This window comes from Nuphar pumila, chromosome 9 (genome assembly GCF_984573655.1).
Source record: "Nuphar pumila chromosome 9, dmNupPumi1.hap1.1, whole genome shotgun sequence".
Taxonomy (NCBI): domain Eukaryota; kingdom Viridiplantae; phylum Streptophyta; class Magnoliopsida; order Nymphaeales; family Nymphaeaceae; genus Nuphar; species Nuphar pumila.
Window position 1 is genome coordinate 625,166 of NC_143257.1, and position 27,589 is coordinate 652,754.

Genomic DNA, 27,589 nt, shown 5'->3' on the forward strand with positions numbered 1-27,589 from the left:
GCAGCTCAGGCCTCGAATAAAGTCAGCCTGGTCTCGGCTCGATTAGATAACAAGAAGGCCCCAATCGGGCCCAACAAGCCCGATCCGTTAACTGTGTGGGGGATGAAAGGGCCCGATCCGAGCTCAATTGTAACTGGGTCGGGCTCAGATCTTAATACGAGTCGGGCCCTAATCGGGCCGGCCAAGTCCCCGCCTGGTCTATCTATCGGGGCGGGGCCGCCCCGTCCTGCGTTTTTGCCCTTTCCTTGCGTGCGATATAAAACCGTAAAATCTCCCGATTTGAAGGGAAGGGTTGGGAGGAGCAAAGCAATGAATCCGCTGACGCTGGTGAAGCGGACGCAGAAGATAACTGCGAGGGAGGCGGAGCTGGGCATCTCCGACGACGCCTCTTGGCACGCCAAGTACAAGAACTCCGCCTACATCTTCGTCGGTGGTATCCCCTTCGACCTCACCGAAGGCGACCTCCTTGCTGTCTTCTCCCAGTACGTCTCCCCTTTCAACTAACCTCCATCTCCTTGCTTTGGTTCGATTTCGTTTTCCTTTTTCTTGTAGTCTCTCTTCCTTGTTGTTTACCCTGGATTTTCAAATTAGGTCAATCTCTTGCAAGACCTGCCTTTCTGGTAGGTCCCCAAATTTTGTTGAGCACCCCTTCGACATAATCACTCGTTTGCTGTAGTCTCAGCATGATTTTTTTGGGTTCCTGTTCTGTTCTTGGTATGCCATTAAATCTATATGTACTTTATTCAATGTATTTGTGCATATTTGTTAGATGGGTGTATTATGTATCCCACACTTAACGGAAGTCAGCTTAAATCAGAGTTTTGCTTGCACTTGTGTACTCGATTTTCATCACATGTTTCTGAACTTTCCGTTTCTGAATAGGCTAACGATTGGGCGAGCTGTAACCGATGTCTGTTACGCTTGGTTCTTGCATGAACTGGCGATAGGTATTAATGGCGCGAACAACGCATTGGAGCAATGACTCGTTTCGGGCTCCAACTTCCTCATGATTGTTTATTGGCATGTTGATGTGAAGTTACATACCTATCAGAGAAATCTCATTTTTTTTTAAAATTTTTGCTTCTCAAGAAAGATCTGCTTGCAATAATCGATGCTTCAGTTTCGTAAGGAAATTCAGTTTGGTATGTCTATCATGAAATCGAGTAGATGTCTTACCCACATACATTCTGCATTTTCTTGGACGATCCTTGGCTATCTTAGTGCAGTAGAAAGTAGTTTAATTTAGCTCATCCCAGCATGAAAATGTGACTGTAGAGATAAGGATAAAAAACTACTCTGATTGTTTAGCTTGGTTGCATAATGGTTGGTAATTGGTATGAGTGCTATGATTTCTTGGCAAATTCCTTTGCATTCTTTGTGTGGTAGTGCGATCTTCACTTTGAAGAACCCAAAATTTAATTAGCAATTTCATACAGATCGTGTCTTTTCTTGGATTTCTTTAGGGGAGAAGCTAACATGCATATTCACTAAATATCTATTGCACGTTTCTGTGTCTTTCTCTTTAGCATGTTGATTTTTTATTCCATTTTATTTTCAGGCCTCTTGATTTGGAGTAAAATGCTGCACTGTATGTTTGTAGACCATATTGGATTATTGAAGAGCTAGTGAAGTCTTAAGGAAATCCCTTCTTCCACTCCAAACTTGTAATCAAAGCGTATGTGTGTGTTTTTATCATCCAAGATGATAGATATTTTTATATTCTTCTTTGGAGCAAGTTGTTAATATCTTTTCTGGCAATTTTGGGTTGGGAGGATTTTGAAGCAATTGTTGCTAGTAATGATCATTGAGATATGTCTCCTTTACATGCATTGGACTCATTATATGTTGTAAGTTGTAACATCCCATACATATTGTTATAACATCTGGGCACTCTTCCTGCATTCTTTAGCTTAATTCATATAGTAATTATGATGCTGATGCCATAAATTATAATTGTAGATGGTATTATTACCAGGCAAATGTCATTAGATTGGGTCATCATTTGTCGCACGGATGCCATCAAATGTGCATCTAGGTCATATCAGTGTGAGATCTTCTGTGACTTAATTTGTAGCTGTAGACAATATAACCTCTTCTTTTTTATTTGTTTTGAAGCGAAAGCATACTTCCACGAGAACACATGCGACCTGTGACCATGAGTCACCAAAACAAATATTTGAGTTGGGATGTACCAAGTACAAATAAAGCTTAAAGTGTAGCTTTTTTTGTTATGATATGAAGAGTAATTCTCTAAAAAAGGCCCTAGCCACTCAATCATCTCCAGGCCAGGCCTCATTAGCCAATAGAAGAATATCTGTTTGTATTAAGGTGTTGGTTGACATTTGTTTGATATTCAAGATTTTCAAAAAGTATTTTTCCCCCATTTTTTGCCAACCGTGCATACTACCAAGCAAGATAGTATACTACCTCTCCTAATGATCTAAACTTTGAGCTACATACCTACACCAACAGTAGGAATTTATTTAAAAGGGGCAGAAAAAAAAGATGTAGACATTATTCCTGACCTCCCTTCAAACAGGACATCTGTTCACAAAGAGAATACCTTTAGATTTCATTAGGGACAAAGTGGCTGCTTTCTATATATAAGCCAACCATGAGAAAACATTTGCCCCTCTGGTTAGGCCCCCTGCCTCCATAATAAGAGGGGGTTGGTGGTTAGGAGTTCATGAAGGGATTGGTATCCAGAATTGATTGAGAATGCTCAAGATAGTGCAATACCATATGGTAGGATTCTCTTCACTCAAAATCCCCATCTCTTCCAACTATGTCATTAATTCCTTCCGCAAATATTCTTTCTTATGCCAGGTCCCTATGATAATTGGTATGCCATGTTCCACTGCCTAACCAGTAATCTGGCTCTTGCGTGAGTCAATAAGTGGGGAAAACTACAGCCAAGGCCAAGCCGTTAGCCCAAGGGTGTAGCCAAAATATGGTTCTTTCTCCATTCCAAGTGTGATGAACTCTTCCCTTAAAATCCTTCAAAGCAAGCAACTATTCCTTCCATAATCCTGAGACCTTCCTCCACTGTGGGTTGATCTTCTCAATATCAGACAATCCAAAATATTGTATTTTCAGAAGCAAGGGCCACCATTAATCCTCTGTCCAGAGGAACCACCACCACTTTATGGGAAAAGATTCGTTGCAGAGCTGAATTCTCCTAATCCCCCAAGGCCCCTAAGGTCTGTAGTTTTGGATATGTGATTCCATACTATTAAGTGTAGTCCATCCTTATCTCTATTACCTCTCGCGGAGAAGTTTGAGGAGTGTTCCAGTTTCTTTTCCACATTTGCTATGAATAAAAAATAACAATGTAAGGTAAAAAGGCATACCTGAGATAATGTGTCTAGATCTACATCAACCTGCCAACCTTTGAAACATTGTCGTTCAAGTGCTAATGGTATTGCTCACACTTTCTTCAATAGCAGACCAGTGATTCTCTCAGGTAGTGTATCATGGAGGAGATGAGTTGGATGGAGAAGAATTGGAGAGATAGGGGAGTCGGCTAAGGTGGAGATGGGAGAAATGGAAGAGATGAAGGGGAATTTTCACTAAGAATCTCTAATGAGCCAATCTCAAGCTCAAGGAAGGCAAGAGTTAATCCATTCTGCAAGAAAAGAAGCCAAAGAGAAGTAATTCTCATTAAATAATGATCAAGCATAATGAGATAGCCCTAGCATGGGGGTGTGTATAGATCCCATGAAACCCAAAAGACAAAACTAACCCTCACTAATCTCCAAGTATCCCCATACACCCTATATAGATCCTTGGATCCAAATACAAAATGTAAGAGGCTATGCTAACCTGCCCCAAACAAGAGACTCAAAAAGATGCCCAAAAAAATGGTATGCGATCAATCCCACACTCTTTAAATTTGCCTTGTCTTCAAGGCAATGCTTGTGAATGTGGCTGGTCCTCTTCTTCTTAGCTCACTTCTTGTCTTCGTAGGTCTTCTTTCATCTCTTCGCATGATAGTGTGGATCATCTCAAGTCTCAATTCTCATTAGGCCCCAATTTCCAATGACATTCAAAAGAAATTACTACTAACTCTATTGCAATTTTATTCCCCATGATCTCTAACTATTACTAACTGCAAATTACAAAATGCAAGTGGCTTCAATTTATTTCCCAAGGAGAAAAGTCATGAGAAGCATGAGAAAACACTTATTCATCACTCCATGGTGAGAATCCTCGAAAAACATGGGAATAGGCTCGGTTATTGCTTTGAGGAGTCCTTTTTTTATGTCCATGTTTCCCATTTCTTGATTCCCTTGGTAGCTAGACGAGATATATGTAACATGTGTAGTTCCTTAGAAACAGAAGATTTGGGTAATACCGTAATTGTGTTTGCTTGAGTTATTCACAAATGGCTTGAATCCCAACCTCTTGATCTTTTATGTGGAACTTCATTTTCATGTCTTTGAAGTTCCAAGATACATCTCCAAGATCTTGGAGCCATTGGACTCCTATCACCACGTTTGTCTCTTTCATCGGAATCACATATACTGTAACTTCAATTTGGTTACCTTGACTGTCAAGGCTTACGTTTTTTGCATACTCCTTCACATTGGAGGTTCTCTTCATTACCCACCATAACTTCAAATTGTGCTTGGAGTTGCACCTTGAATTCCACCATTTGGGTTGTGGTGGGGCATATGAAGTTATGGGTTGAGCCGGAATGGATAAACATAGTGATGGTGTGGTTGTTGATTTGGCCGACTACTTTCATAGTGCATAGAGAGGCCACATTGGGTATGGCTTGGTAGAAGATTTTCGGCTTGTATTCTAGACATCCCTCACTTAGATCCTCCTCTCTCTCAGTCTCTTCACTGTCCTCATTTACAGTGTACATTTGGAGGGTTTTACACTTGTGGCCTGGTTGCCACACCTCATCACAATAATAATATAAACCCTTTTTGTGTCTTTCTTCCATTTGCTTATTTGACAACTTCTTCACATTGACTTTGACATTCTTTAAGCCATTTTTCTTGTTGTGATTTCAGACCTTCTCTAGCTGTCTTTGTCATCTTATTCCTAGTCTTGAATGAGGATCATCTCAAGATATGGGTTGCACGCTCTCGAAAGTTGAACCGAGCCGGTTGCCTTTGCCAATTGGTAGCACTCCATAATGTTGGTAGGTCTACGTGCTTGAACTTCCAGTTGAAGGTCATACTTCAGCGTAGCAATGAAAGTCCAATCAATGTTTTTTGAGACCAATCGTTCACAATGCTAAATCTCTCAAATTCACTTGGTACTCCATCACATTGCCCACTATGTAGTCAAAAGCGCTAGGTGGTGCCTAGTCGGTGGACCCCTAAAAAGACTAGGCGGGACTAATCGGTACCTTAATTAAAAATATATAAAAAATATGCAAATGAACTGCTAAAATTAATAACAAACATGTATGCAACATAAAATCAATCAACAATAAGCAATAGACCAGAAAAAAAAAACATGTCGAACATTACAAAACCTGCCCAAATATTAAAAACAATTGAATAAGCAATGCAAACAACTGCGAATATCAACAAATGCCAAATAATTTAAAAATAATCTAAAATCTTAAAATAAAGTGCTAAAACTAATATCAAACATGTATCCAACATAAAATTAATCAACAACAAATGCACAAAGCATAAGATAATATATTGCTATCGTCAAGCATAGTAAACATGTTACATTACAAAACCTGCCCAAATATTATTAAGACTAACAGCATAGATGTATCCAACATATAATCAATCAACAAAATCACAAAGTACAAAATGCCACTATCTTGAAGCATAGTAAACCTGTTATATTACAAAACCTGCCCGAAAATTATGAAGAATTGAAAAAAAAAGCCAACAATTGCCCAATATCAACAAAAGCTATGCAATTTAAACATAAGCTGAATTCTTAAAACACACACACAAAAAAGATTCTTTTTTATTCTTCCATTAAAAGATGGACAATATGAGCAGGACAAAAAGGTGGCCCCACATTCCATTCATATAATGGTGTCATGATTATTGCACTACAGATAGTGCCTGCAAGAATTAAAATGATGTAATAAAAAATCATTTGCAAGCAAAAAAGACATATTTGACAATGTATGAATTACTAACAACAAAATTATCCATAACAAATATAATATGATAGAGCCACTAAAAGAATAGCTTCAGTACATGGACAATCCATGTATGAAAAATTTCAGATATTAAACTATCATTTACAGTAAAAGGGAAAACTGATTGTAGAGAAAGAGAGACAAAGACAGTGAGAATAAGAAGAGGCGGAGGAAGGGGGAGAGAGAAAGAGAGACAAAGAAAGAGAGAGAAGAAGAAAAAGAAGAGGTGGAGGAAGGGAGAGCGAAGAATAAGAGGCAGGGGAAAGAGAAAGAGAGACAAAGGAAGAAGAAGAGGCAGAGAAAGGAGGAGAGAAGAAGAAGAAGAGGCGGATGAAGGGGGAGAGACTGAGAGAAGAAGAAGAAGAAGAAGAGGCAGAGGAAGGGGGAGAGAGATGAAGATGCAGGGCGCACCTGGAGCAACGACAGAGGGAGACAGCGGCGGGTGAGGGCGCAAGGTAAGGGCGAGAGAGAGAGAGTTATCACACCCCCTTGCCCTGTTATAAATATGTTGCCCATGAATATTCTAAATTACAAGTCTCCTTATTATGCATTATTTGAAAAGCGTCCTGATTATTATTCTCTAGGAGCTTATGGGTGTATTTGTTATGTCCATATAGATAAATCCCAAAGAAATAAATTTGAACCCAGAGCTCATGTTTGTAAATTTGTTGGCTATGTTGATAGTTATAAAAAGTTCAGGTGCTATGACATAAAAAATAGTTGTATTCGTATTTTCAGAAATGCAGTTTTTGACGAAAATTCCTTTGAGTATGATTCTACTACAGAACAAGTTCAGTCAACAAAAAGGGCAACATTGAATATTACCAGCCATGGCTAAGTGAAGAGTTGTTTTTAGGACCTAAAGAAAGTTCTATATCACAAGAAGGAGCTCTAGAAAACCACAGGCAGGAAAATGAAGTTTCTACCTTCTCTGAAGAAAATGTAGCTATGAATGGGAGATATAAAGGACATGTATACATCAGAAGAAAGACATGACAAGTTTTGAAGTTAGGACACAAAGGGTAGTTGATAATGAAACATGACAAGAACCTGGAAACATGAACAATCATGAAATTTCCATAAACTCGTGTGATGAAATTATAATACAACCAAAGTTCAGAAGATCAAACAGAGTTAGATACCCTATTGACAAATGGGTAAGTTTTGAAAATTTTAGTGCAGATCATCGGTCTTTTCTTATGCAAATAGAAAAACAAGAAGTGTTGACTTCTTATTCTCAAGCTATTTGAAATAAGAAATGGGTTGAAGCCATGAACGAAGAAATGAAAGCGTTGCATGAATGCCAAACATGGGAAGTTGTTAAAAGGCCTCCAGATAAAAATGTGACAAGGTCTAAGTGGGTTTATAAGATTAAATATAAACTAGATGAGACTATTGAAAGGTATAAAACTCGACTTGTTGCAAAGGGTTGCACGCAAGAGTATGGCATGGATTATAATGAGACATTCAACCATGTGGTTAAAATGAGGACAATACATATTATCTTGTCTCTAACAGTGGATCATGGTGTAATGAAGTATGCGAAAATATAACCCAAGCATGCAAAAAACATTAACCAAGTTCAATAATGGACATGCACGATGGCGCAAGGAGAATACAAACAAGAAGTCCACGATGGGACAATACAAAAGCCTAAAAAGGCAACACAAACAAGTAAAAAATAGAAATCTTTATTAAAGAGAGCTTGAGAAGCTTTAAAAATACAAGGGGAGAGGTCCCCTATTTATACACAAAATATAAGAGAGAGAGAGACCATTGGGGGCTCCCACATAGAGTCGTTGGGAGCCCCCAATGGTTATATTTATGATCGTGGGGGGTCCCAATGACTCTATGGTGGGACCCCCAATGTAATTCAAAAATAAAAATAAAAAATAAAATAAAAAAGTTACATTTAATTAAAACAAAAAAGATCTAACCTAGTAAAATAGTTGTTTCTAGAAACAACTATGTGAAAAGACAAAAATACCTCTATCGGGTAATCTAGACAAGACATGTGTATATATATATTAACACATGGTTGGGTGTTGAACCAACTTGATGTTAAGAATACATTCTTACACATAGTCCTGAAAGAAGAGGTTTGTATGGAACAACCACAAGGGTACACTGAAAATGATCCAGTTGAGTATGTTTGTAAGCTTAAGAGGGTTATATATGGCCTAAAGCAAGCCTCTCGTTCCTGGCTCGAGAGCTTTTCCTTGAAAATACAGAGATATGGCTTTTGCAGATATTCATGTGATAATTTTTTGTTTGTCCACAAAGGTAAGAGGTAAATGACTGTTTTGCTAATATATGTAGATGACATCATTGTTATAGGGAGTTTAGATGGTCAGTTGAAATACTTCTTAAGAGTTGAGAATGATAAAGGAAAGGATGCTCTGGTCTTAACTCAACATAAATACACTATGGATCTCCTACGCAAAACATGATTGTCTGATTGCAAGTCATTGTTAACTCCTGTCCCAGTACACTAGTAGTTGAGTGTTAATGTTGGAGAGTTGTATAGTGATCCTACTGAATACAAGAGTATTGTTGGAATGTTGCAATATCTTACCTTCACAAGACCAAATGTTGCACATGCATTAAACCAAGTGTCTCAATTCATGCAATTTCTTTATCATTAAACCAAGGGTCCGGACCCGATAAGAACTACATGAACCAGACCCGGTAAAACCATGTTTTTTTATCATTTTTACATTGAAAAATTGCAGATCTTAATCGGAACTCAGGTCGGGTTCGGGTCTGGTATAAAATTTCACAAACTATACGCTGGTCCATGTATTAATCGGATCTTCGGGTCCGGACCCGGGTCTTCTTATTTATCACCATACCCGGACCCTATAGGATTTGGTTCGGATCGGGTCTGGGTAAACCCGACCCCATGAAACCCTAAAAGACAAAAATAACCCTCACTAAGCCCCAAGTATCCCCATACACCCTCCATGGTTCCTTGAATCCAAATACAAGATGCGAGGCTATGCTAACCTTTCCCAAACAAGTGACTCAAAAAGACCAAAAAGATGCCCAACAAAATAGTATGCTTTCACTCTCTTGAGATGCAGAAATGCAGTATGATTCCTGACTACTTCACGGGAAAGGATCCAATTTGATAACCGAAGATCACAGCTGCTGCTAGTGTTATCATGGCAGTTAAAGACAAGGAGGTCACATTTCTCCTTGTCAACTATCAAATCAGAGACAAGTCACAGGCCCCTCAGAAACAGCCATGATCTCCGTAACTACAATGTGTCAGGTACACCAAACAACCCCATGTTGGCAGTAAAAAACATGTGTTGGAATCCCAGCCGCGTCGGTCCCTTTGTTCACTGCCTTCTGCACTAGCAGTGAGAACCCCTCAAGACTGTTAAAGAGCAACAGGGACAGAGTGTTTCCTTGTTGGAAACGTGAATCAGTCTACTAGATGGCTTCGAACTTGGTCTGGATTGAATTACAGTCATGACATGTTTGTTGGAAACAGTCATTTTTATTCTTTTGTTGCACTTTGATTTGTAGTATAGCGGTAGTTTTATTTTATTTATGCCTTTGTTTCTAGTTCTGTCATCCTATGTGAAGGTTCCTTGATTTATCATGTATATTGCCTATTTGTTAAGGATGCCTAATTTGACTTTAAAAGTTAAAGTAGGCTCATAATGGACTTGACTTTCAGGCATGGGGAGATTGTTGATGTCAATCTTGTTCGAGATAAAGGTACAGGTAAATCAAAAGAATTTGCCTTTATTGCATATGAGGACCAACGGAGTACAATTCTTGCAGTAGGTAAATGCCATTCTCAAACGTGCAATGCACATATCATTCTGTATTTCTTTCTGCAGGAAATTGTTAAATAGCAGTACATTCTCTGCTTGAGGGCTGCAAAGAACAATAGATCTGCCAGAAAGTTTGAGTTTGTCATCTAAGCATTCTATGTGTCCTTGCAGATAATTTCAATGGAGCAAAAGTCCTTGGCAGAATAATACGGGTTGATCATGTGGCTGACTACAAAAAGAAGGAATTGAATGAAGAGGAAGAGCAGAAGAAGAGGGAAGAACGTGGTGTCTGTCGTGCCTACCAGAGAGGTGAATGCAATCGTGGAGATTCATGCAATTTTTCTCATGATGAGCATGTAAGAGTTTTAAAGTTTTGGTCATGAGTTGCATTTAGATTACTTTTTTGAACTGCCCTTTTGTGTTTATTTAATGTAATCACAGTGATGAGAGAAATTTGTGATCAAGTCATGTCATTATCTGCCTTTTGTTATCATGACTTGGCTTCCGTAAAGGCATGCTTGGATGCCGAAGTTGGAAAGCACTTTCCAGTGCTCATCAACTTCACAAAACGTAGAATCTGAAAAAAAGAAAAGGTGTTCTTAGAATAGATGCAATACTTGTATTTGGTATATGTATCTCCTAAAATTCCAGCAAAAACAGATTTGTGGTGGTGAGAACGTGTTACATCCAATTGTACTCTGTTCCAGCTATCCAAGCGATGATATTATTTCCAATATAAGCTCTTTCTCTTGCTGGACTTGGGGCTTCATTTGCATTATCTGCAAATTGTACGGCTGTTCATTATGGACATCCTGTTGATAGTAGTTTTAGTTGAGTTGCAAGCAGCTTACAAACTGATAAATGCATGATGTTAACACTTTCTTTTGCACTGTTGCCCACATTTTAGAGATGTGCCAACACAGGATGGGGTCCTAAAGATGGTGAACCAAGATGGGGTCATGACAAGTACGAGGGACCATCAAAGGGTCGTGGTTTCCCTTCTACGAATTCAATGGGTTACCTGAAAGAGTCCACGGATGATTCTCGTTCAAGGACAAGGGGGCTTGCTGAGGATGACCATAGGTCCAGAGCTGGGAGCCATGATCCTGAAAGATACAAGCCCTCCAGGCGATCTGAACCCGATCCAAGAAAAGAATTGGATAGGCAAGGGAGCAAGAAACGGTCTAGGCATGAAAGTCATTGTTCTGTTTCTAGACACCATGAGGAGGAGGAAGAATACCGCAGGAAAACTCGAAGATATCAAATCAAATGATGGTTAATATTGTTAAGTTCGTAGCACTAATGGATGGCCAGCATGTATGGTCAATTTATGTACATTGTTTAGTTTAGTTCTGGTGCATTTTATCATTTCCATTTACGCTTCCTGTGTCCAACATGTTCACATGCTCCAGGTATGATGTTTTTTCCCCCCCTATTGTTTGTGTTTAAGGTATGAGGCAAGTTGAAAACACCAGCGTTGCTTTGGCTTGAAATTAATCAAATTATGCAGACACTTGTGCAGTTGCATGGCCTTGCTTTTCTTTTTCGTTTATTAACCTAACCACACGGGGGATCGGAGACCTGGCATTGTGATAGGGTGAAGAAGCACAACAGAACGAAGGAAGAAGAGGATGAGGATGAGAGACCCACACCGGAAAGACGATGAAGAGAACTTGCTTGTCACATAAGAGGGTGCCCCGGCGGCACCTTCCACGGAAAATGAATTGTACCACCCTCCACTGGAACTGAATCCGTGGAAAGGGGGGGGTCCAGCGTGTAAAATGGGGGGATCATTAGCAGCTTGCTTCAAGGGGGTTAACTTATTTGAAAGTGTATATTTCCATACACAGCTTGGGCCATTTATATCCTTCCTTGGATTGCCGTTTTGCCTAGCATAATAGCTTTTACTAATTACTCAATCATGTTGGGCAATCCATGCGTCAGAGAGAACGAGTCCAACTACTCTTTAACGCATAAATGTCAAACAACTGAGTCGCCATGCTTGTCGTTGCAAGCTAACTCTTAACCACGTGATATTTTCACTATTTTTAATATTTTTTATGTTTTTTTGTATTCCCTGTTAGTCTCCAGAGGTTTTCCGTAGAACAATCATAACTTTTTAATTTAATCTCAGAAACTTTTCCTCTGCAAGATTTTCATGAAGTGGATAAAGAAGTTGGGCTCAGAAAAAACTAGTTTATGTGGCCACAAGACGGTGATGGTGATCGATGACAGTGATATGTTATTATCTTTGCCCATGGTATCAAAATAAACAACATAAAGTTACAATTATAAACCTTAATGTTGGTGCAGGTGACATGAGTAAATCTAAAACCGGTTTTTTCTTCTTTAGTTTTTTTTTTTTTGTTCTCTTTAAAGGTGAGGTTGGAGTTAAGGCAGACCTCTCTCTACCCGTGAGTGGAGTCTTGTGGCCATGGCTTAGGATTTTAATCGTGTGGAATTGAGTAACGTAACCGGGTTTTAATCCACCTTGTATGGGTGTTGTGTTAAGTTTGAACTCTATCCACCTCTAAGGTGGACCGGCCGTTGACAACCTTCAGCGTGGGACAAAGCAGGCGCCTGACCAACATCTTTGTTTCAAACCCTGTGTGGATTGACTTTGCCAAACATCAGGCAGCACTAGCTATGTCAGACTCCACTTTCTTTAATTAATGAGTTTGGCTCATCCTGGCCTACCGGAAGTGTCAGCCAGTCGCCATCCTACCATTAAATTCAAATTATGATTCGCAACAGACGAGTTGGTCCTCCCCACACCTAGGTTATTTAAAATCTCACCCATGGTCGGTTAGTGATATAAATTTTTTTTTTTTTATAGGCAAGCTGGGTTTAGGCAGATCCCCACCAGTTACACAACATACCATTGGGTTTTGAACTCCAAACACATGGTGACGTGCACTAATAGCTCCTACCAAACAAGCCGACTCCCCCTTGGTAGTAGGGGTGTCAACCGGTTGGGTTTGGTTGGGACCCAGGTGAAACCAGACTTGGATCAGATTTTTGGGTATGATATCTCAGACTCAGGTTTAATCGGATCGACTATATGAAAAACCATACCCAGACCTGATAAGAACTACATGAACCAAACCTGGTAAAATCATATTTTTTATTTTACATTGAAAATTTGTGGGTCTTAATCGGAACTCGGGTCGGGTTCGAGTCTGGTATAAAGTTTTGCAAACTATATCTGGGTCCATGTATTAATCGGACCTTCAGGTCCTCTTATTTATCACTATACCCAGACTCTATAGAGTTTGGTTAGGGTAAACCTGGCCAGTTGACGCCGGTAGTTAGTGATATAACTATTGCTTGACTCATATTGCATTCAAACTTTAATTTCAAAGCCACTTTCACGAGTGAGACCTAGCAGCACTGACTCTGCCTGCCGGCCCGTACTTATGATCTTTACTCATTGTCTTAAAATGTGGATGCCAGGATGACGTAAGAAGCAGCATCAGCTCTACATAGGGATGGCAGTGGACCGGGAGAAAGTGTGGCCCCGCCCCGTTTGGATCGGGGATGAAGGGTATGAAATGGAGATGGAGGCGGGGGATGAAGGTTAAAATCCATCCCCGTTCGGGGATGGACGTTCACTTTTCCCCGCCCCGTTCTGCCCCCACCCCATCTCCGCCACAATCCCCGCCTATTCCCCACCTCATCCAGGTCCCCGCCACTTTCCCCACCTATTCCCCGCCTCATCCCCCTTTGAACCGGGGATGGAGGACATGAAACCGGGATGAAGGCGGGGGTGGAGGTTAAAATCCATCCCCGTGCGGGGATGGAGACGGGGATGAAGGTTCTAATCTTGAGGCGGGGCGGGGATGGAGACCTTGTCCCCCGCCCCACTGCCATCCCTAGCTCTACATGCGATCCATGGATCCTGGGGGAGTGCTAATTCCCATTTTCGCCCAACACAAGGTTGAGCATTTGAGCAACTACCGTGTCTTGATTTTATCTCACCCATGCAAGTCAATAAAAAGTGGATTGTTTTATGCAGAAACTCATCGGCCGTGCATTTTCACGGGGCCACACAAACGCTGGAATCGTACCTTTCTGTCGACAACTCTTGACTGATGTATCATTTTACACGCTGGAGGTGGGTTTTCTGTGGAAAAGGTTCCCGTAGGAGGGGGGAGGGGTCCGATTCTATTTCCTCGGCAGTGGAATCCACGGAAGGGGGTGCCCCCCTTCTATGACATGCAAACGCACCCTAAGGATCATAATCCCAAGGGGAAAAAAAAAAAGAGGAGGCCGGAGCTGCTTTCTGGATTTCTTCGGGTAGGAAAAACATGGATCGGATCCGAAACACTGGCTAGGAACCTCCTCCAACACGATGTCTAGTATTCATGCGTTAACGTTGACATTGATGCCTACCGCACCACCTGCAACTGCAAAATATGGGTTCAATTATTAGGAGAGATTGGATTACTTGGATTTAGGAGAGAGCGATAAGTGTCGTCCGCGTCGACTGGCTTGACCGTCCAGAAGGAAGAAGACGACGATGGACCGAAGGGGAGGCAAAGGAAAAACAGTCTCTCTCTCTCTCTCTCTCTCTCTCTCTCTCTCTCTCTCTCTCTCTCTAGATCGAGAGATGGAAAGAAGTCGCCCGCCCTTTGTTGAACACTTTTAACACCGCCATCATTTCTCAGCCGCGGAAGCCTCAATTTAATTAGCTCTGTTTTACTGAACAAATACCAACTTCTCCTTTAGTGTTGTTCAGTCCTCCTCCGCCTTCCTTCCTTTCCTTTTTTTTCCCAAAAAGGTTTTGTCTTACTCGTTTAACAGAATCTTCTTGCATCCATTCATTTGAATTGGAATAATCCTGCAAGGTTGTTCAATCAGACGTCGTGGTAGAATTCGAATTTCCGCAATTGGGACAAACATTTGTTTAGGATTTCCTTCTAAAACGGTAAGACTCTCTCTCTCTCTCTCTCTCTCTCTCTCTCTCTCTCTCTCTCTCTCTCTCTCTCTCTCTCTGGTCAAAGTAACAGTACCATGTTTTATAATTCATGTTGCCTACCTCCACATCGTTTGTGCGAATCCTGTGTCAGTCCTTCCAATTCATCCTTCAAACATGAAATTTCAAGCTTTGAAGTCCATCTTATGCCCATCAAGTATTGACAGATTCGCCGATAATTCTAATAATCCGTTAGCAGGTCTGATCATTTCCAGCTGCCCACCAACAACTATGCGAGTATGCTGCTTCAATCCCCCACAGGCAGGGGAAAAGAATAAGAATGCTGCTGCTAAAAAGATAGATGGTAAGAAATTCATTGTACTCATACACGTGTGTGGATTGTTGTCATCAATATTTTCAAATGTGATGCATTGTCTTGAACTTTTTTTTATATATATTTTCTATATTTCCATATCTTTTCCATTTCAAGAGCGATAACTATGTTTTCACATGGATCATTCCGCTTTCTTTTGTCCAACCAGGGATGGTCATTTTCTCACCTGATCAATTAGACATTGTATATGCATGTTTTTATGGGTTTGTTTCTTTAAGCTCTATAACCACTAGGAAGGATTGTTTTTCTGATATTATTGGACTCCTGCAGTCTTTTGGGATCACCCGTTTTGCTGGGGACTCAACACTCCTTGTAAAGTTAGTGAGAACAGAGCTCAAACTTCTATGCATTTCCCAATCGATATAACCATGTGAAGAGGTCCAAGTATTGGCCTTTTGCTAATGAGAGCTATTACTATGATAACACTAACAATAATGGTGGAAATTTTAATATCTTTATTGCACACTCATCTAGAATTAGCTTGTGTACTGAACTTAGGACCCTTTACCTAGTAATTGATGACATATACAATTAGAAGTAAACTTTATACCATATTTGCTAAAGTGAAACATCCAAGCACCAACAAGGGTTAGATAAATGTGATATCTTGATACTCTTATTTGTAAAATTACTCATATGCTTGATATGCTAGAGATAAGTCGTGCATTTCGGCTGTTGTGTGGCTTCTGTTCTGACTAGATAATAGTGATTCATGTGTGTCTTTTTTCACACATATGGAAGCTTTAGCATCAGTCTGACACATTTATTCCATTCATTTGGTTGGTCAGAGTTTTCTAAAGCCATATCTATCCAGCTATATTCCGAAAGTGAAATGAGGCGTGCAACAAATGACTTCCATCCATGTAACAGAATAGGTGGAGGTGGGTTCGGTGTAGTCTACAAGGTAACAACTACTATCCTATATGTCCGTGTTCATGTGCGTACATGTATGATGTGTATGTGCATGTTTTCATTCCCATAATCATCTCTTAAACTATTATGCTGTCTTTGTGGCTGCATGCCTGTTTGAAATCATCATGTCTTTATTTCCACCAGTTATTCTTTAATAATTTAAAATTATATCACCGGTTTATGAGAAGTTGCAGAGTTATCACTTAAAGGATATAAGAATAAGAAGAAACTGATAGATTTAGGTATCTATCGATGTCCAGAGTCTCAAACAAGAAGTGGAAGACAGAAAGTTGGGGTTGCTGCTGAACCACGATTCCCAATAGGGAGATCGTGTGAGAGAGCTTGTTATATATTGAAACTATAACACACGGACTTTCAAATTTACATATTTGCCCATGTTTAATACAATACAACAAAATAGATGCAAAGGGGCTGTATGGGAAAGAATAAAACAAAACAAGGAAACAAAACAATCACGCCTGATCAATTTACATATTGGACCAGATCTAGTAAGTGTTATCTCTCAAGAGCCTTCCTCAAGTTGTACATGGCAATCACCATGGACAACTTGGATTTTAAATACCAAAACCTTTGTAAAAAAATATGCTACATGATTTATTGAAATCTTGATGGCACTGTGATTGTCACAAAATAAAATTGATCTAGGAACTGTCTCATCCAATTCATGCAGCAAAATTTTTATCCACATCAACTCCAAAGAAGTTATTGCCTTGGCTCGGTATTCAACTTTAGTACTCAATCGGGTTGTGGCCCTTTGCTTTCGACTTGACCAAGAAACTAGATTGCCTCCAACAAATATACAATACCCTAAAATTAATCTTCTTTCATCTGGATGTCTTGCCCTGTCAACATTAGAATAGGTCACTTCTATATGGCTAGTTCTTGGCTGGTGCATAAAGTGGGATACTTGATTCACTGCATATATGACATCTGGTCTTGTGAAGGTAAGATATTGTAACATTCTCACAATACTCCTATACTCAGTTGGATCACTATACAATTCTCCATCATTAACACTTAACTGCTGGTGTATTGGAACAAAAGTCAATAAAGGCTTGCAATTACACACACCTGTTTTACGCAAAAGATCCATAGTATATTTATACTGAGTCAAAACCAACCCATCCTTCCTTTTATCAACTTCAACTCCCAAGAAGTACTTTAACTGACCAAGATCCTTGGTCTTAAAGCGCCTATTCAACACTTCCTTTATCTCTTCAGTATGTCTATCTAAGTTCCTTGTGACAAGGATGTCATCCACATAAATAAGTAAAATAGTCATGTATCCCTTACCTTTATGGATAAATGGAGAATGGTCAAATGAAGATTTGTAGAAACCATTTTTCTGTATCTCTAGGGAGAAGCTCCCCAACCATGAAAGAGAGACTTGTTTTAGCTCATATATTATCCGCTTAAGCCCACAAACATATTCAACTGGATCACTCTCATTGTATCCCTGGGGCTTCTCCTTGTAAATATCTTTCAAGTCTCCATGTAAAAACTCATTCTTGGTATCAAGTTGGTTCAAGGCCTAACCATGATCCATTGTTAGAGACAAAATAATTCGTATTGTTCTCATTTTTACCATAGGACTAAAAGTCTCCTCATAATCCATACAATACTCTTTGAGTAAAACCTTTTGTAACTAGTCAGGCCTTATACCTTTCAATAGTACCATCCAGTTTATACTTACTTATAAATCCACTTTGATCATGTTGCATTCTTGTCTGGAGGTCTTTTAACCACTTCTCATGCTTGGCATTCATGTAATGCTCTCATATTCTCATTCATAGCTTCAATCCATTTCTTATTCTCAATGACTTGGGAATAAGATATCTGCATGAGAAAAGTTTGATGATTTGTGTTGAAATTTGTATAACTCACTCATCTTTCAATAGGATGTTTAACCTTGTTTGATCTTCTGAACTCCGGTTGTGTTATGATTTCATCACATTGGCTGATTGTATTTTCATCACTAATGTTTTTGGATTGTTGTTCTACTTTAACACTAGCTACCCTTTTATTTCTTTTAGTGTAGAAATGGCTTTCTTTATCTCTCATCCATAGCTGTACTTTTTTCAATGAGAATAGAATCTTCCCTTTGCTGCCCATGATTTTTTGAGGCTCTTTATTATGACGTGGAAGCATTATCAGGCGTTGAAAACAACTCTTCGCTTAACCATGGTTGATAATATTCAGTGTTGCTCTCTTTTCCTTTTTGAACATGTTCTGCTGTAAAATCACACTCAAAGGAACTCTCGTCAAACACCACATTTCTGTAAATTTGAATACATTTATTTTTAACATCATAACACCTGAATCCTTTATAATTATCATCATAACCAATGAATTTACAAACATGAGCTCTAGGTTCAAATTTGTTTATGAGAGACTTATTTATGTGAACATAGCAAATTCACCCTTAAGATCGTAAAAAATCATAATCAGGATGCTTATCAAACAAGACATAATAGGGAGACATAATTTAAAATCTTCATGGGAAACATATTTATAACATGAACAATTGAATGAAAGGTCTTTGTCCAAAGATATAAAGAATTTTTACCAGCATGTAACATAGCTAGGGCACTTTCAATAATACGCCATGCATTCTTTCAACAAACTCATTTTGTTGAAGGGTGTAGGGGCAAGATGTAAAAGTATCTTCGACAAGATACTATAATCAAGACCCAATATTCTTGACGAGAGATAAGTGCACACATGCACAAAAAGAACACTAAGAACACTTGTGCACAAAAGCACAAATCAATCAATCTCACAAAACACACACTAAAAAAGGAATATAGCCTTTATTGAACACTTGGGCTTTGTCCCAAAGCCTTGGAAAAACTCAAGGTGGAACACCCCTATTTATACATAATGAGAAGCCATGGAGGGGCTCCCAATATGATCGTTGGGACCCCTCCAACGGTTATAGTTATAACTGTTGGACGGCCCAACGATCACGTTGGGTGGGCCTCTCCATATGCCAAAAGCAAAAGCAAAAGAGAAAAGAAAAAAAGAAATAAAAGAAAAATAAAAAGGTAAAATTACATACATATTCTTAAAGAGAATATGTGTAAAATGATGAATATACCCTTACGGCAAAGGTGAAATAAATATATATTTTATATATATAATAGGTAGATACATATACATATTATATATATATATATATGTATATGTATTACCTTATATATATAATATATATTAGATTACATGATTTGATTACATAATTTAACACAAGATACTCTTTTGTTGATTTCATTATTCTCAAGATAAGTAATAAATTCCTTTGAAGAGTACCCACCTCCACCATCACACTGAAAATTCATAATAGATATGGAAAACTGATTTTTAACCAAGACTTTGTAAATATATTAAACATTTCATGCTTATGCTTCATGAAATATATATACATATAGCGAGAGAAGTTATCAATGAAATAAACGTAGTAACAACTACCAGAAGAGGAGGATTCAAAGAATTAAATAGAAGCACATGACTCTTTGAAATTTGACAACTTGGATAGATAATACTTGTTTACTAGAAACCATTCTTTCAATAAAACATTGACTACAATGAGCAAGACGACTCTGCCAAAAATTTACTTTATTCAAACGAGAAGTACTAAACAAAACAAGTGGATTCGATGACTCTAAACTAAGCTTCAAAACAGAACCAACAGATTTGAATACAAAATCTTCATTGAAGACATACATATTTTTCGATATTTTGCTTTCAACGAATATCCTCTTTGTGAAAAGGTTCTTGACACAAACAAAGGATAGAGTAAATACAACACACGAATTAGTATCATCAACAAGTAAAAATAAGATTTTTCTTGATATTAAGAACAAAAAAGACATTGAAAAGATTAAGAGAATTAGATTTGGACAAGGGAATTGACACATTTTCAGTATGTGTGATGGGATGACGAGTCTCGTCTCCAGTTATAATATTATCTTTGTCATGATAAGAAATCAATGTCAAGAACTTACAATCATCACCCATGATGTGATTAACAGTTCTAGAATCAACATACCACACCCCTTGTTTATTCTGCTTCAGATTGAGTCCTGCAAGGGAAACAATTAATAATTACTTATCTATAGACAATTATCCTTTACCACTACTCTGTTTACTAGTCTGACCTCCAGATTGGTTTGCCTTGATTCTTGTATTGTGTTGTCCCCTGATTATACCTTGGATTGTCCTTGAACCAACAATTTGATTAAACATGCCCTAGTTTCTTGCATATGAAACAAGTAGGGATGTGGCAATGTTCTTGAGTGGCAATGTTAAGGAAAATATTCTATATGGGAAGCATACCTCGGCCTATCTTATTACCTTCACAACTATGTCCTCTACCTCCTCTAAAAAATTCTCCTCTTCTACGACCTCATGACACATTAGTGACCTGAACTTACTAAGTATCATTACATGCATCAGTATTAGTAGTAATAGTCATCTCATGATATACCAATTTAGCCATTAGATTCTCAAATATAGGAAGCAAATCTGAATACTATAAGGTAGTAGAGAGGATATGATAATCCCTGTTGGACCATATCCTTATCTGATGCTTTGTAACCAACTATGGTAATATGATCAGTGATATTTTTCATCTTATTAAGATATTCCATGATGGACATGAAACCTTTTTTCATATTCTGAAATTCATTCTTCAAAAACATGACCTTGGATTCTTAAATATGAGAATATGTCTGGACTAATTTAGTCTAAAGTTGTGCAATCACCAAGCACTCCAATAAAAACCTCCTGTTACAAAATGAAAATGATGTATGCGACCAAATCCTAATGTCTTTTCATCCATGAAATAAACTCTCATTTTTTTACAGGAACAAATGAAACCACAACCCTTTGTTGTCCTTATTCTCTTTGATAGCATACCCTGGTGGAGGGACGATGGACCCATCAAGGTGCCCAGAGAGATTTTGACTCCTAATGAAAGAAGTTATTTGCCTCTTCCAATTTAGAAAATTGGAGTTCATTTTTTTCGAAACCAATTGGGGCAGAAAGGTAAAAGATAAGAACGATTGATGATTAGAATCCATGAATAAAAAAGAGCACGATGAATAAGAGTGCTCGACCAATCATGTCAATATCAAAACTAAATTACCCAAAGCTTGACCGGGTTTTTTTTTTTTGGCAGTATATCAGTGCAGACAGGCACAAACTAAAATCTGATCGGAAACACAGTTTATGATATGAAACAATATGTTGATATATTAAAAAAGATGATATGACTGTTATGGTGTAGAAAGTAACAATAAAACCAGATCTTTCTGTAAATATGAATTCATAGAATAAAGAAAAAGAGAAAACCAGATTTAAGAAGGAGAATAACGCCAACAACAGAGATAAATGAAAGGAAAATATGACGCCAAAGCATAAAGAGAAGGAGAGGAGAATTTTTTTGGGGGAGAGATTGACGTCAAACAGTAAAAAGCCATGGTACTTCCAAGAAACAAACCAAATATGCTAGGTTTGAAAATCACGTTAAGATAGAGAAAGATTATGCAATCAGAAAGATAATAACAGCACACAAAAAAATGATTGGGAACCACTACATTTTAGACTAATAAGGAGAGTTAGAGAAGAAGGAAGAAAAGAAGTCGAAGCTTGGAGAAGAAGCAAACGAGAAAATAGCCAAGATTTCTCATAGCATACCTCAATAGATCCGATCAATCGATCTCCTGCCCCGATACCATTATAGATTTAGGTATCTACCAATGTCCAGAGCAGTCTCAAACAAGAAGAGGAAGACAGAAAGTTGGGGTTGTTGCTGAACCATGATTCCCAATAGGGAGATCGTGTGAGAGAGCTTGTTATATATTGAAACTATAACATACAGATTTTCAGATTTACATATTTGCCCATATCTAATACAATACAGAAAAATAGATACAAAAGGGCTGTATGGGAAAGAATAAAATAAAACAAGGAAACAAAACATTCACGCCTGATCAGTTTACATATCTCTCAATAGAAACCTGCATAGGACATGACCTATTCTGCTCTGCTGTAACCTAGTCTAGAAATAATCTCAAGATAAATACGAGTTAGAAACCTTTGGTATAATGATGCCTAATTTGCCATATTAACTATCTAGCCAGTGTTGTTGATGTTCACCTAGGAACAGCAGCAAGCTAGCTCTTGTCTTTCCATAGAGATTTCAGTTGTTCAGTCATTTTTCTGAGATTTCAAGGATATGCTTGTTCTTTTCAGAAAAATATTGTTACAAACGATTGATTGCAGCACTTGTATTTTTTCAAAGATGAACAACAAACATAATTAACATGGTGACATATTACTATTTTAAGTAATGCTTTGGTAGAAACAAAGTTACTATGGTTCCCAAACTATATCTATCACCAAGAGAAGTATACAATGCACTCATTCATTTCAGCTGTAGATTATTCTCCAATAGCCTTTGCAAAGTTCAGGCTAGCAGGACTCACATGTACAGTAGGTCTGTTACAAGTTGCAAATGCTGAACTTCTGTCACATCAGATTGTGTGTATCTTTGTGGCCTTACCATACTTGATAACCAATGCTGAACTCCTACCACATCAGTTTATGTGCGTCTTACGGCCACATCACCCTTGATAACCAAGTGGCTTTGTCATTTATTTCATTTCTTTTATCAGGAACCCAATCTTTCCCTTCCCCTTTTGTGTTAAGACAGATCCATCATTGGATACCTAATCATTTGGGTCTTACAAATAATTATCATCGTGGCTACTTGCAGGGAATCCTTAAAGGCAAAATGCAAGTTGCAATCAAGAAACTCTCCACTGAATCAAAGCAAGGAAACCGTGAATTTTTGACAGAAATTCATACGATATCAAATATTAGGCATCCAAACCTTGTTCAACTAATTGGATGCTGTGTACAGGGAAGAAGTCGGATGCTAGTTTATGAGTATCTGGAGAACAACAGCCTTTCAAATGCCATACTAGGTAAGGCTTGAAGATTGAGATTTATTGGTTATAAATTTGAATTTTACTGCTAAGTCAAGTTTGTTTGAACAAAACAAAGTACTCTGTTAGTACAGGAAATAGCAAAGTAGCCTGCCTTCATTGCCGGGAGAGTGATGAACAACAATTATTCAGGATTATCATTTATTCTAATCAGAACATTGTATACTAGATTGATATTATCATATGTTACAGGTCCAAGAAAAAAGAAGATTGAACTTTACTGGTCTAAGAGAGCTGCAGTCTGCATTGGCACTGCTCGTGGACTTGCTTTTCTACACGAGGAACTTGAGCCACATATTGTACACCGAGACATCAAAGCCAGCAATATTCTTCTTGACAAAGATCTCTTTCCAAAGATTGGAGACTTTGGACTTGCAAAACTTTTTCCAGACAATGTTTCTCACATCAGTACACGTGTTGCAGGAACAATGTGAGCATATATACTCAATCAGCACACTGTTTTCACAAGTTCTAGTTTATTATCCTCCTAGTAAGGCATACACATCAAGAAGTTTGGAACAGGACTCCTTATGTGGTAGCTAAGAGTTATTTGAATATTATCTGCCTAACACAATCATATAATCAATTTGATATATTCTGGAATCCATTTCATACTTTAGCTTCTCTGCTTATTACAAACATAATTCTTGATAAGTCACGAAGATCCAGTGATGCTTCTGTCAGTTTCCAAAAAAGCCAGAGAAACTTGAAGAATGAGACTACTGGTCATTGCTGTATAAGATGTATTTGTGTTTAACTTACACTTAAGAACATGCTGACAATCTGAGTTACACAGACAAGGCATGTAGGTAGTCGTACCTGTGTCGGCGCAGTGTGGGGTCGGGTCCCACAGTGCGCTGGGTTGGGTTGTGTCTTAACAACCCTAGTTTGACCAAAATCAAAGGGGTAGGGCCATTTTAGTCCCACCCCACCCGATAACCCCCCCCCCCCCCCCCCTCTCTCTTTCTCTCTCTGCTCTCTCAATGCCCTAGACCCTCTCCCTCTCTCTCCCTAGTCTCGCTCCCTTTGCTCTCGACTTCACCTCTCTCTCTCCCTCTGATCTTGACTTTGCCTCTCTCTCTCTCTCTCTCTCTCTCTCTCTCTCTCTCTCTCTCTCTCTTTTGATTCCCGATCTCGTTTCCCCCTTTCTCTCTCTATCTCGTCTCCCCCCCCCCCCCCTCTCGTGACACTCCGGCGGATGGCGAAGAGATAGGAGCATCTCTCGGCGACTGATATAGCGTGTTTTCATTTTTTTTTAGGGTTTTTTCAATTTATATTTTCATACATTTAGTTTATATTTTCAGTGTAGATTTTTAGGGTGTTTTTCACTTTTTGGTAAGCTTGTTATTTGTTAACTTGATACTTGATACTATGTTTATGAATGTTTTTCTATATTTTTGTTTGCTAAGTGCTAATTGTTAGTTATTATTGTCTATTATCTATTTATCTGAAAATGTTATTAGCTTGTTATAACTTGTTTATTAAATGTTAATTTGTTAGTTATAGCTGAGCTTTACTTGTTATTAAATTTTGATTCTTTGAATAAAAGTTTTTTGCATGTCACTAGTTTAGTTGGTTGTTAAATGTTAAATTAATTTATGTTGTCTTGCTGGGAAAATGGATTTTGGTTTTTTTAATATATATGTGTATATATATATATATATGTGTATATATATATATATATGTGTATATATATATATATATCACCGTGTCCCTGTACCCACATTTTTCGGAATTGCAGTGTCATACCCTCCGTACCCATTCCCGCACCCGCACTCGTACCCATGTCACTAGCACATAGCTGACAATACAATTTGAATAAGGCAAAGTTCTGTATATGTGCATCGGTTAAATAGGCATGAACTGTGCATATGTTAAAATAACCGTTAGCCACCAAAAGGACTTTTGATATATTTAACAAGAAAGCCTGCAACTAAAGTGATAGCTCATCAATGTCCATTGTGAGAGCTGAATGAGCAATTTCTTTTACGACATGCAATTACAGAGATTTTAAGTTTCTGTTTCTAGTTGTACCAAAGTCAAAAGGCACGGTGCTCTGTTTGACTTGGTTGTTGTAATTATGTATGATTTGGTATAATGTCTAAATGTAGAATCCATATTAAACATCTATGCATCTTAATCATAACTCTGCCTGTGGTTTAAAGTCGCAGTCTCACAGAACTGATTGCCTATTGAAAGACTGAAGCTCATCCTCTAGCCATCCTTGATTTTTTGGCAACTGATATCATCCATAACACCCAATGTTCATCGACTACTTTTTTTAGATTGTTCTTGTTACCCATAAGTCAGTCAAGTATCTATAATCATTATCAGAATATGGTTGCTAAACCCTCCACAGAAATTTAAGCGAATCTTTGATTTTTACCTTATTTTAAACAGAAAAATTTGCCTCCACAGCTGTTTAGCTGTCAGAATTTTGTATTAGATTATTTGAGTTTCTGTTTTACAAGGAATATGGATGTTGCCTTTTGAATTTCAAAGTAATTTCGCTGAAATTTCCTATGGGTTTATTGAGATTTGCCATGTTCATTTTTCCATATTAGAATAGGACTTTAATTTTTCACCACATTTTCCTAATGCCAATTTTACACTGTGAAGTGATCTTTTGTTGATGATTAATTTTTTACTGTTAAATACCATTTTTATATGTGCTATAAAAGTCAAAAATACCTTCACATTATGCATACCTGGTTTTACTTTGCCATATGCATTCAGTTTTTAGTGTTATCGTTGTCACCATTGCTCTCTCTAGGAAGATTTGTGACTGGTAGTAAAGAAGAAACGAAATGGTGATAAGTTGATATTGCTTCTGAAAGATAACATTATGATGCCATAGGTGATTATGAACTATGTTTGATATGGTTTGCATAATTTTTATTTTGCAGTGGCTATTTGGCTCCAGAGTATGCTTTACTAGGTCAGTTAACAAAAAAGGCAGATGTTTACAGCTTTGGGATTCTCCTACTTGAAATAATCAGTGGAAAAAATGTCTCAAAGTCGGATTGGATACCAGCTGATTTGTCTCTTCTTGAATTGGTAAAACCATCAAATCTATCATGCTGATCACCAATTCTAAATTTTCATGAATTAAATGCAATTATGTCATACAAAAGCCAATAGGTTGAACATATTTCCTTCTGGAAATGATTCCTTGCAGAATTCTTGTGCTTTAGACGCTACAAGTGTCTTTGTTTTCTTTCTCTATCATTTATTTTAACTGGGAACAGTCTAGCGAGTGAACCAAATAAGATATCTGGACCTGTTAGAGTTTCATTATATTAGCCAAATGATCTTGGTATTGAATCTCACCAGGGGCTATCCCCCAGCTTGGTTATTCAAAAAGGATTGGTGAAGAGAAGGGGAGATAAAAGAGGGAAAAACCGTTTGACAAGGAAAGGAAGTTTTCCATAAGCTGTTGCGGTTATTATTTAATTTAAATATTATGAAATTGTAACCGTTTAGTGCATTTTATTCTCCAGCTTGCCTGTCCAAAACAAGCAAACAAACAAAAATCTGTTTATTGCGTCGAGGTTTTTCTTTTTTTCTTTTTTTTTAGGCAAGTGCATTGAGGAAGATTGGAAACACTTGAACTGAACCTCTGCATTATCATTTTCTCCCCATCATGAACCAAAATCATCTTTTGATGAATGACTTGCTTATTTGCAAAAGAACGTCGATGGCAACCAGTGATCTGTTGTGCCTTGAATTATTAAGTTTGAAGTAGCCAAAAACTTGATGTAATGTTCTAAATCTTTGAATAAATGGAACGCTGCAACAGACGTGGAAATTGCGGCAGGAAGGCAGACTGCTGGAGATTGTAGATGAAGATTTGGTGGAATACCCTGAAGAAGAAGTGCTGCGCTTTATCAAGGTGGCGCTCTTTTGCACCCAGGCAACAGCAAGCTACAGGCCATCCATGGTGCAAGTGGTAGCAATGCTTTCAAGAAGGATACATCTTAACGAGGATTTGCTAACAGAGCCAGGCATACTAAGGAATCCTAACCATCTTTTCGGAGCCAAGTTAGGAGATTCCTCCCTGAACACCCCGGTTTCTAAAGGCAAACAGTGCATGCATATGTCTACAACCAATACCGTGATTTCTGGCAGTTCGATGACGCAGCTGTATCCTAGATGATATGCAAGCATAGATGTTTATCTAAAGTCAATATAGTTTTTCTCCAGGCAGTGATAGCATCTGCTGAACTACTGTAATAGCATTGTTTCGGGCTCTGTGTCTTGGAACTACTGTAATAGCATCTGCTGGAGAAGGCTGGACAAAAGCTTACCGCAAACTTCTTTTATTTTCATGCCCATGTATACTATTTGAATGTGGGTACTGTGTTCTACGCTCCATTGTGATAGTGACAAGATTTGATAGGAAGAAGCAGATGTCATCGGATATTT

At 38.3% G+C, this 27,589-nt stretch overlaps 2 protein-coding genes across 3 annotated transcripts; both read left to right on the top strand.

Annotated features, from left to right (window-relative positions):
* Positions 1 to 258: 258 nt before the first annotated feature.
* Positions 259 to 11,293, top strand: LOC149828121 (zinc finger CCCH domain-containing protein 25-like). Of its 2 annotated transcripts, none has more exons than XM_090016766.1 (4): positions 259 to 482; positions 9,816 to 9,925; positions 10,087 to 10,271; positions 10,823 to 11,293. In XM_090016766.1, the coding sequence occupies exons 1-4, from the start codon at positions 310 to 312 to the stop codon at positions 11,186 to 11,188; spliced, it is 834 nt and encodes a 277-aa protein (XP_089872892.1). In that variant the 5' UTR covers positions 259 to 309; the 3' UTR covers positions 11,189 to 11,293. The 2 variants fall into 2 exon arrangements, with proteins under 2 accessions (XP_089872892.1, XP_089872893.1); XM_090016767.1 differs by having other exon boundaries at positions 260 to 482; positions 10,087 to 10,224; positions 10,823 to 10,876.
* A 3,061-nt stretch (positions 11,294 to 14,354) lies between these two features.
* Positions 14,355 to 27,566, top strand: LOC149828122 (cold-responsive protein kinase 1-like). The gene is made up of 7 exons (XM_090016768.1): positions 14,355 to 14,842; positions 15,090 to 15,194; positions 16,013 to 16,128; positions 22,933 to 23,143; positions 23,357 to 23,594; positions 26,071 to 26,221; positions 26,964 to 27,566. Exons 2-7 carry the CDS (start codon positions 15,122 to 15,124, stop codon positions 27,318 to 27,320), a joined length of 1,146 nt encoding a protein of 381 aa, XP_089872894.1. The 5' UTR covers positions 14,355 to 14,842; positions 15,090 to 15,121; the 3' UTR covers positions 27,321 to 27,566.
* Positions 27,567 to 27,589: the final 23 nt, after the last annotated feature.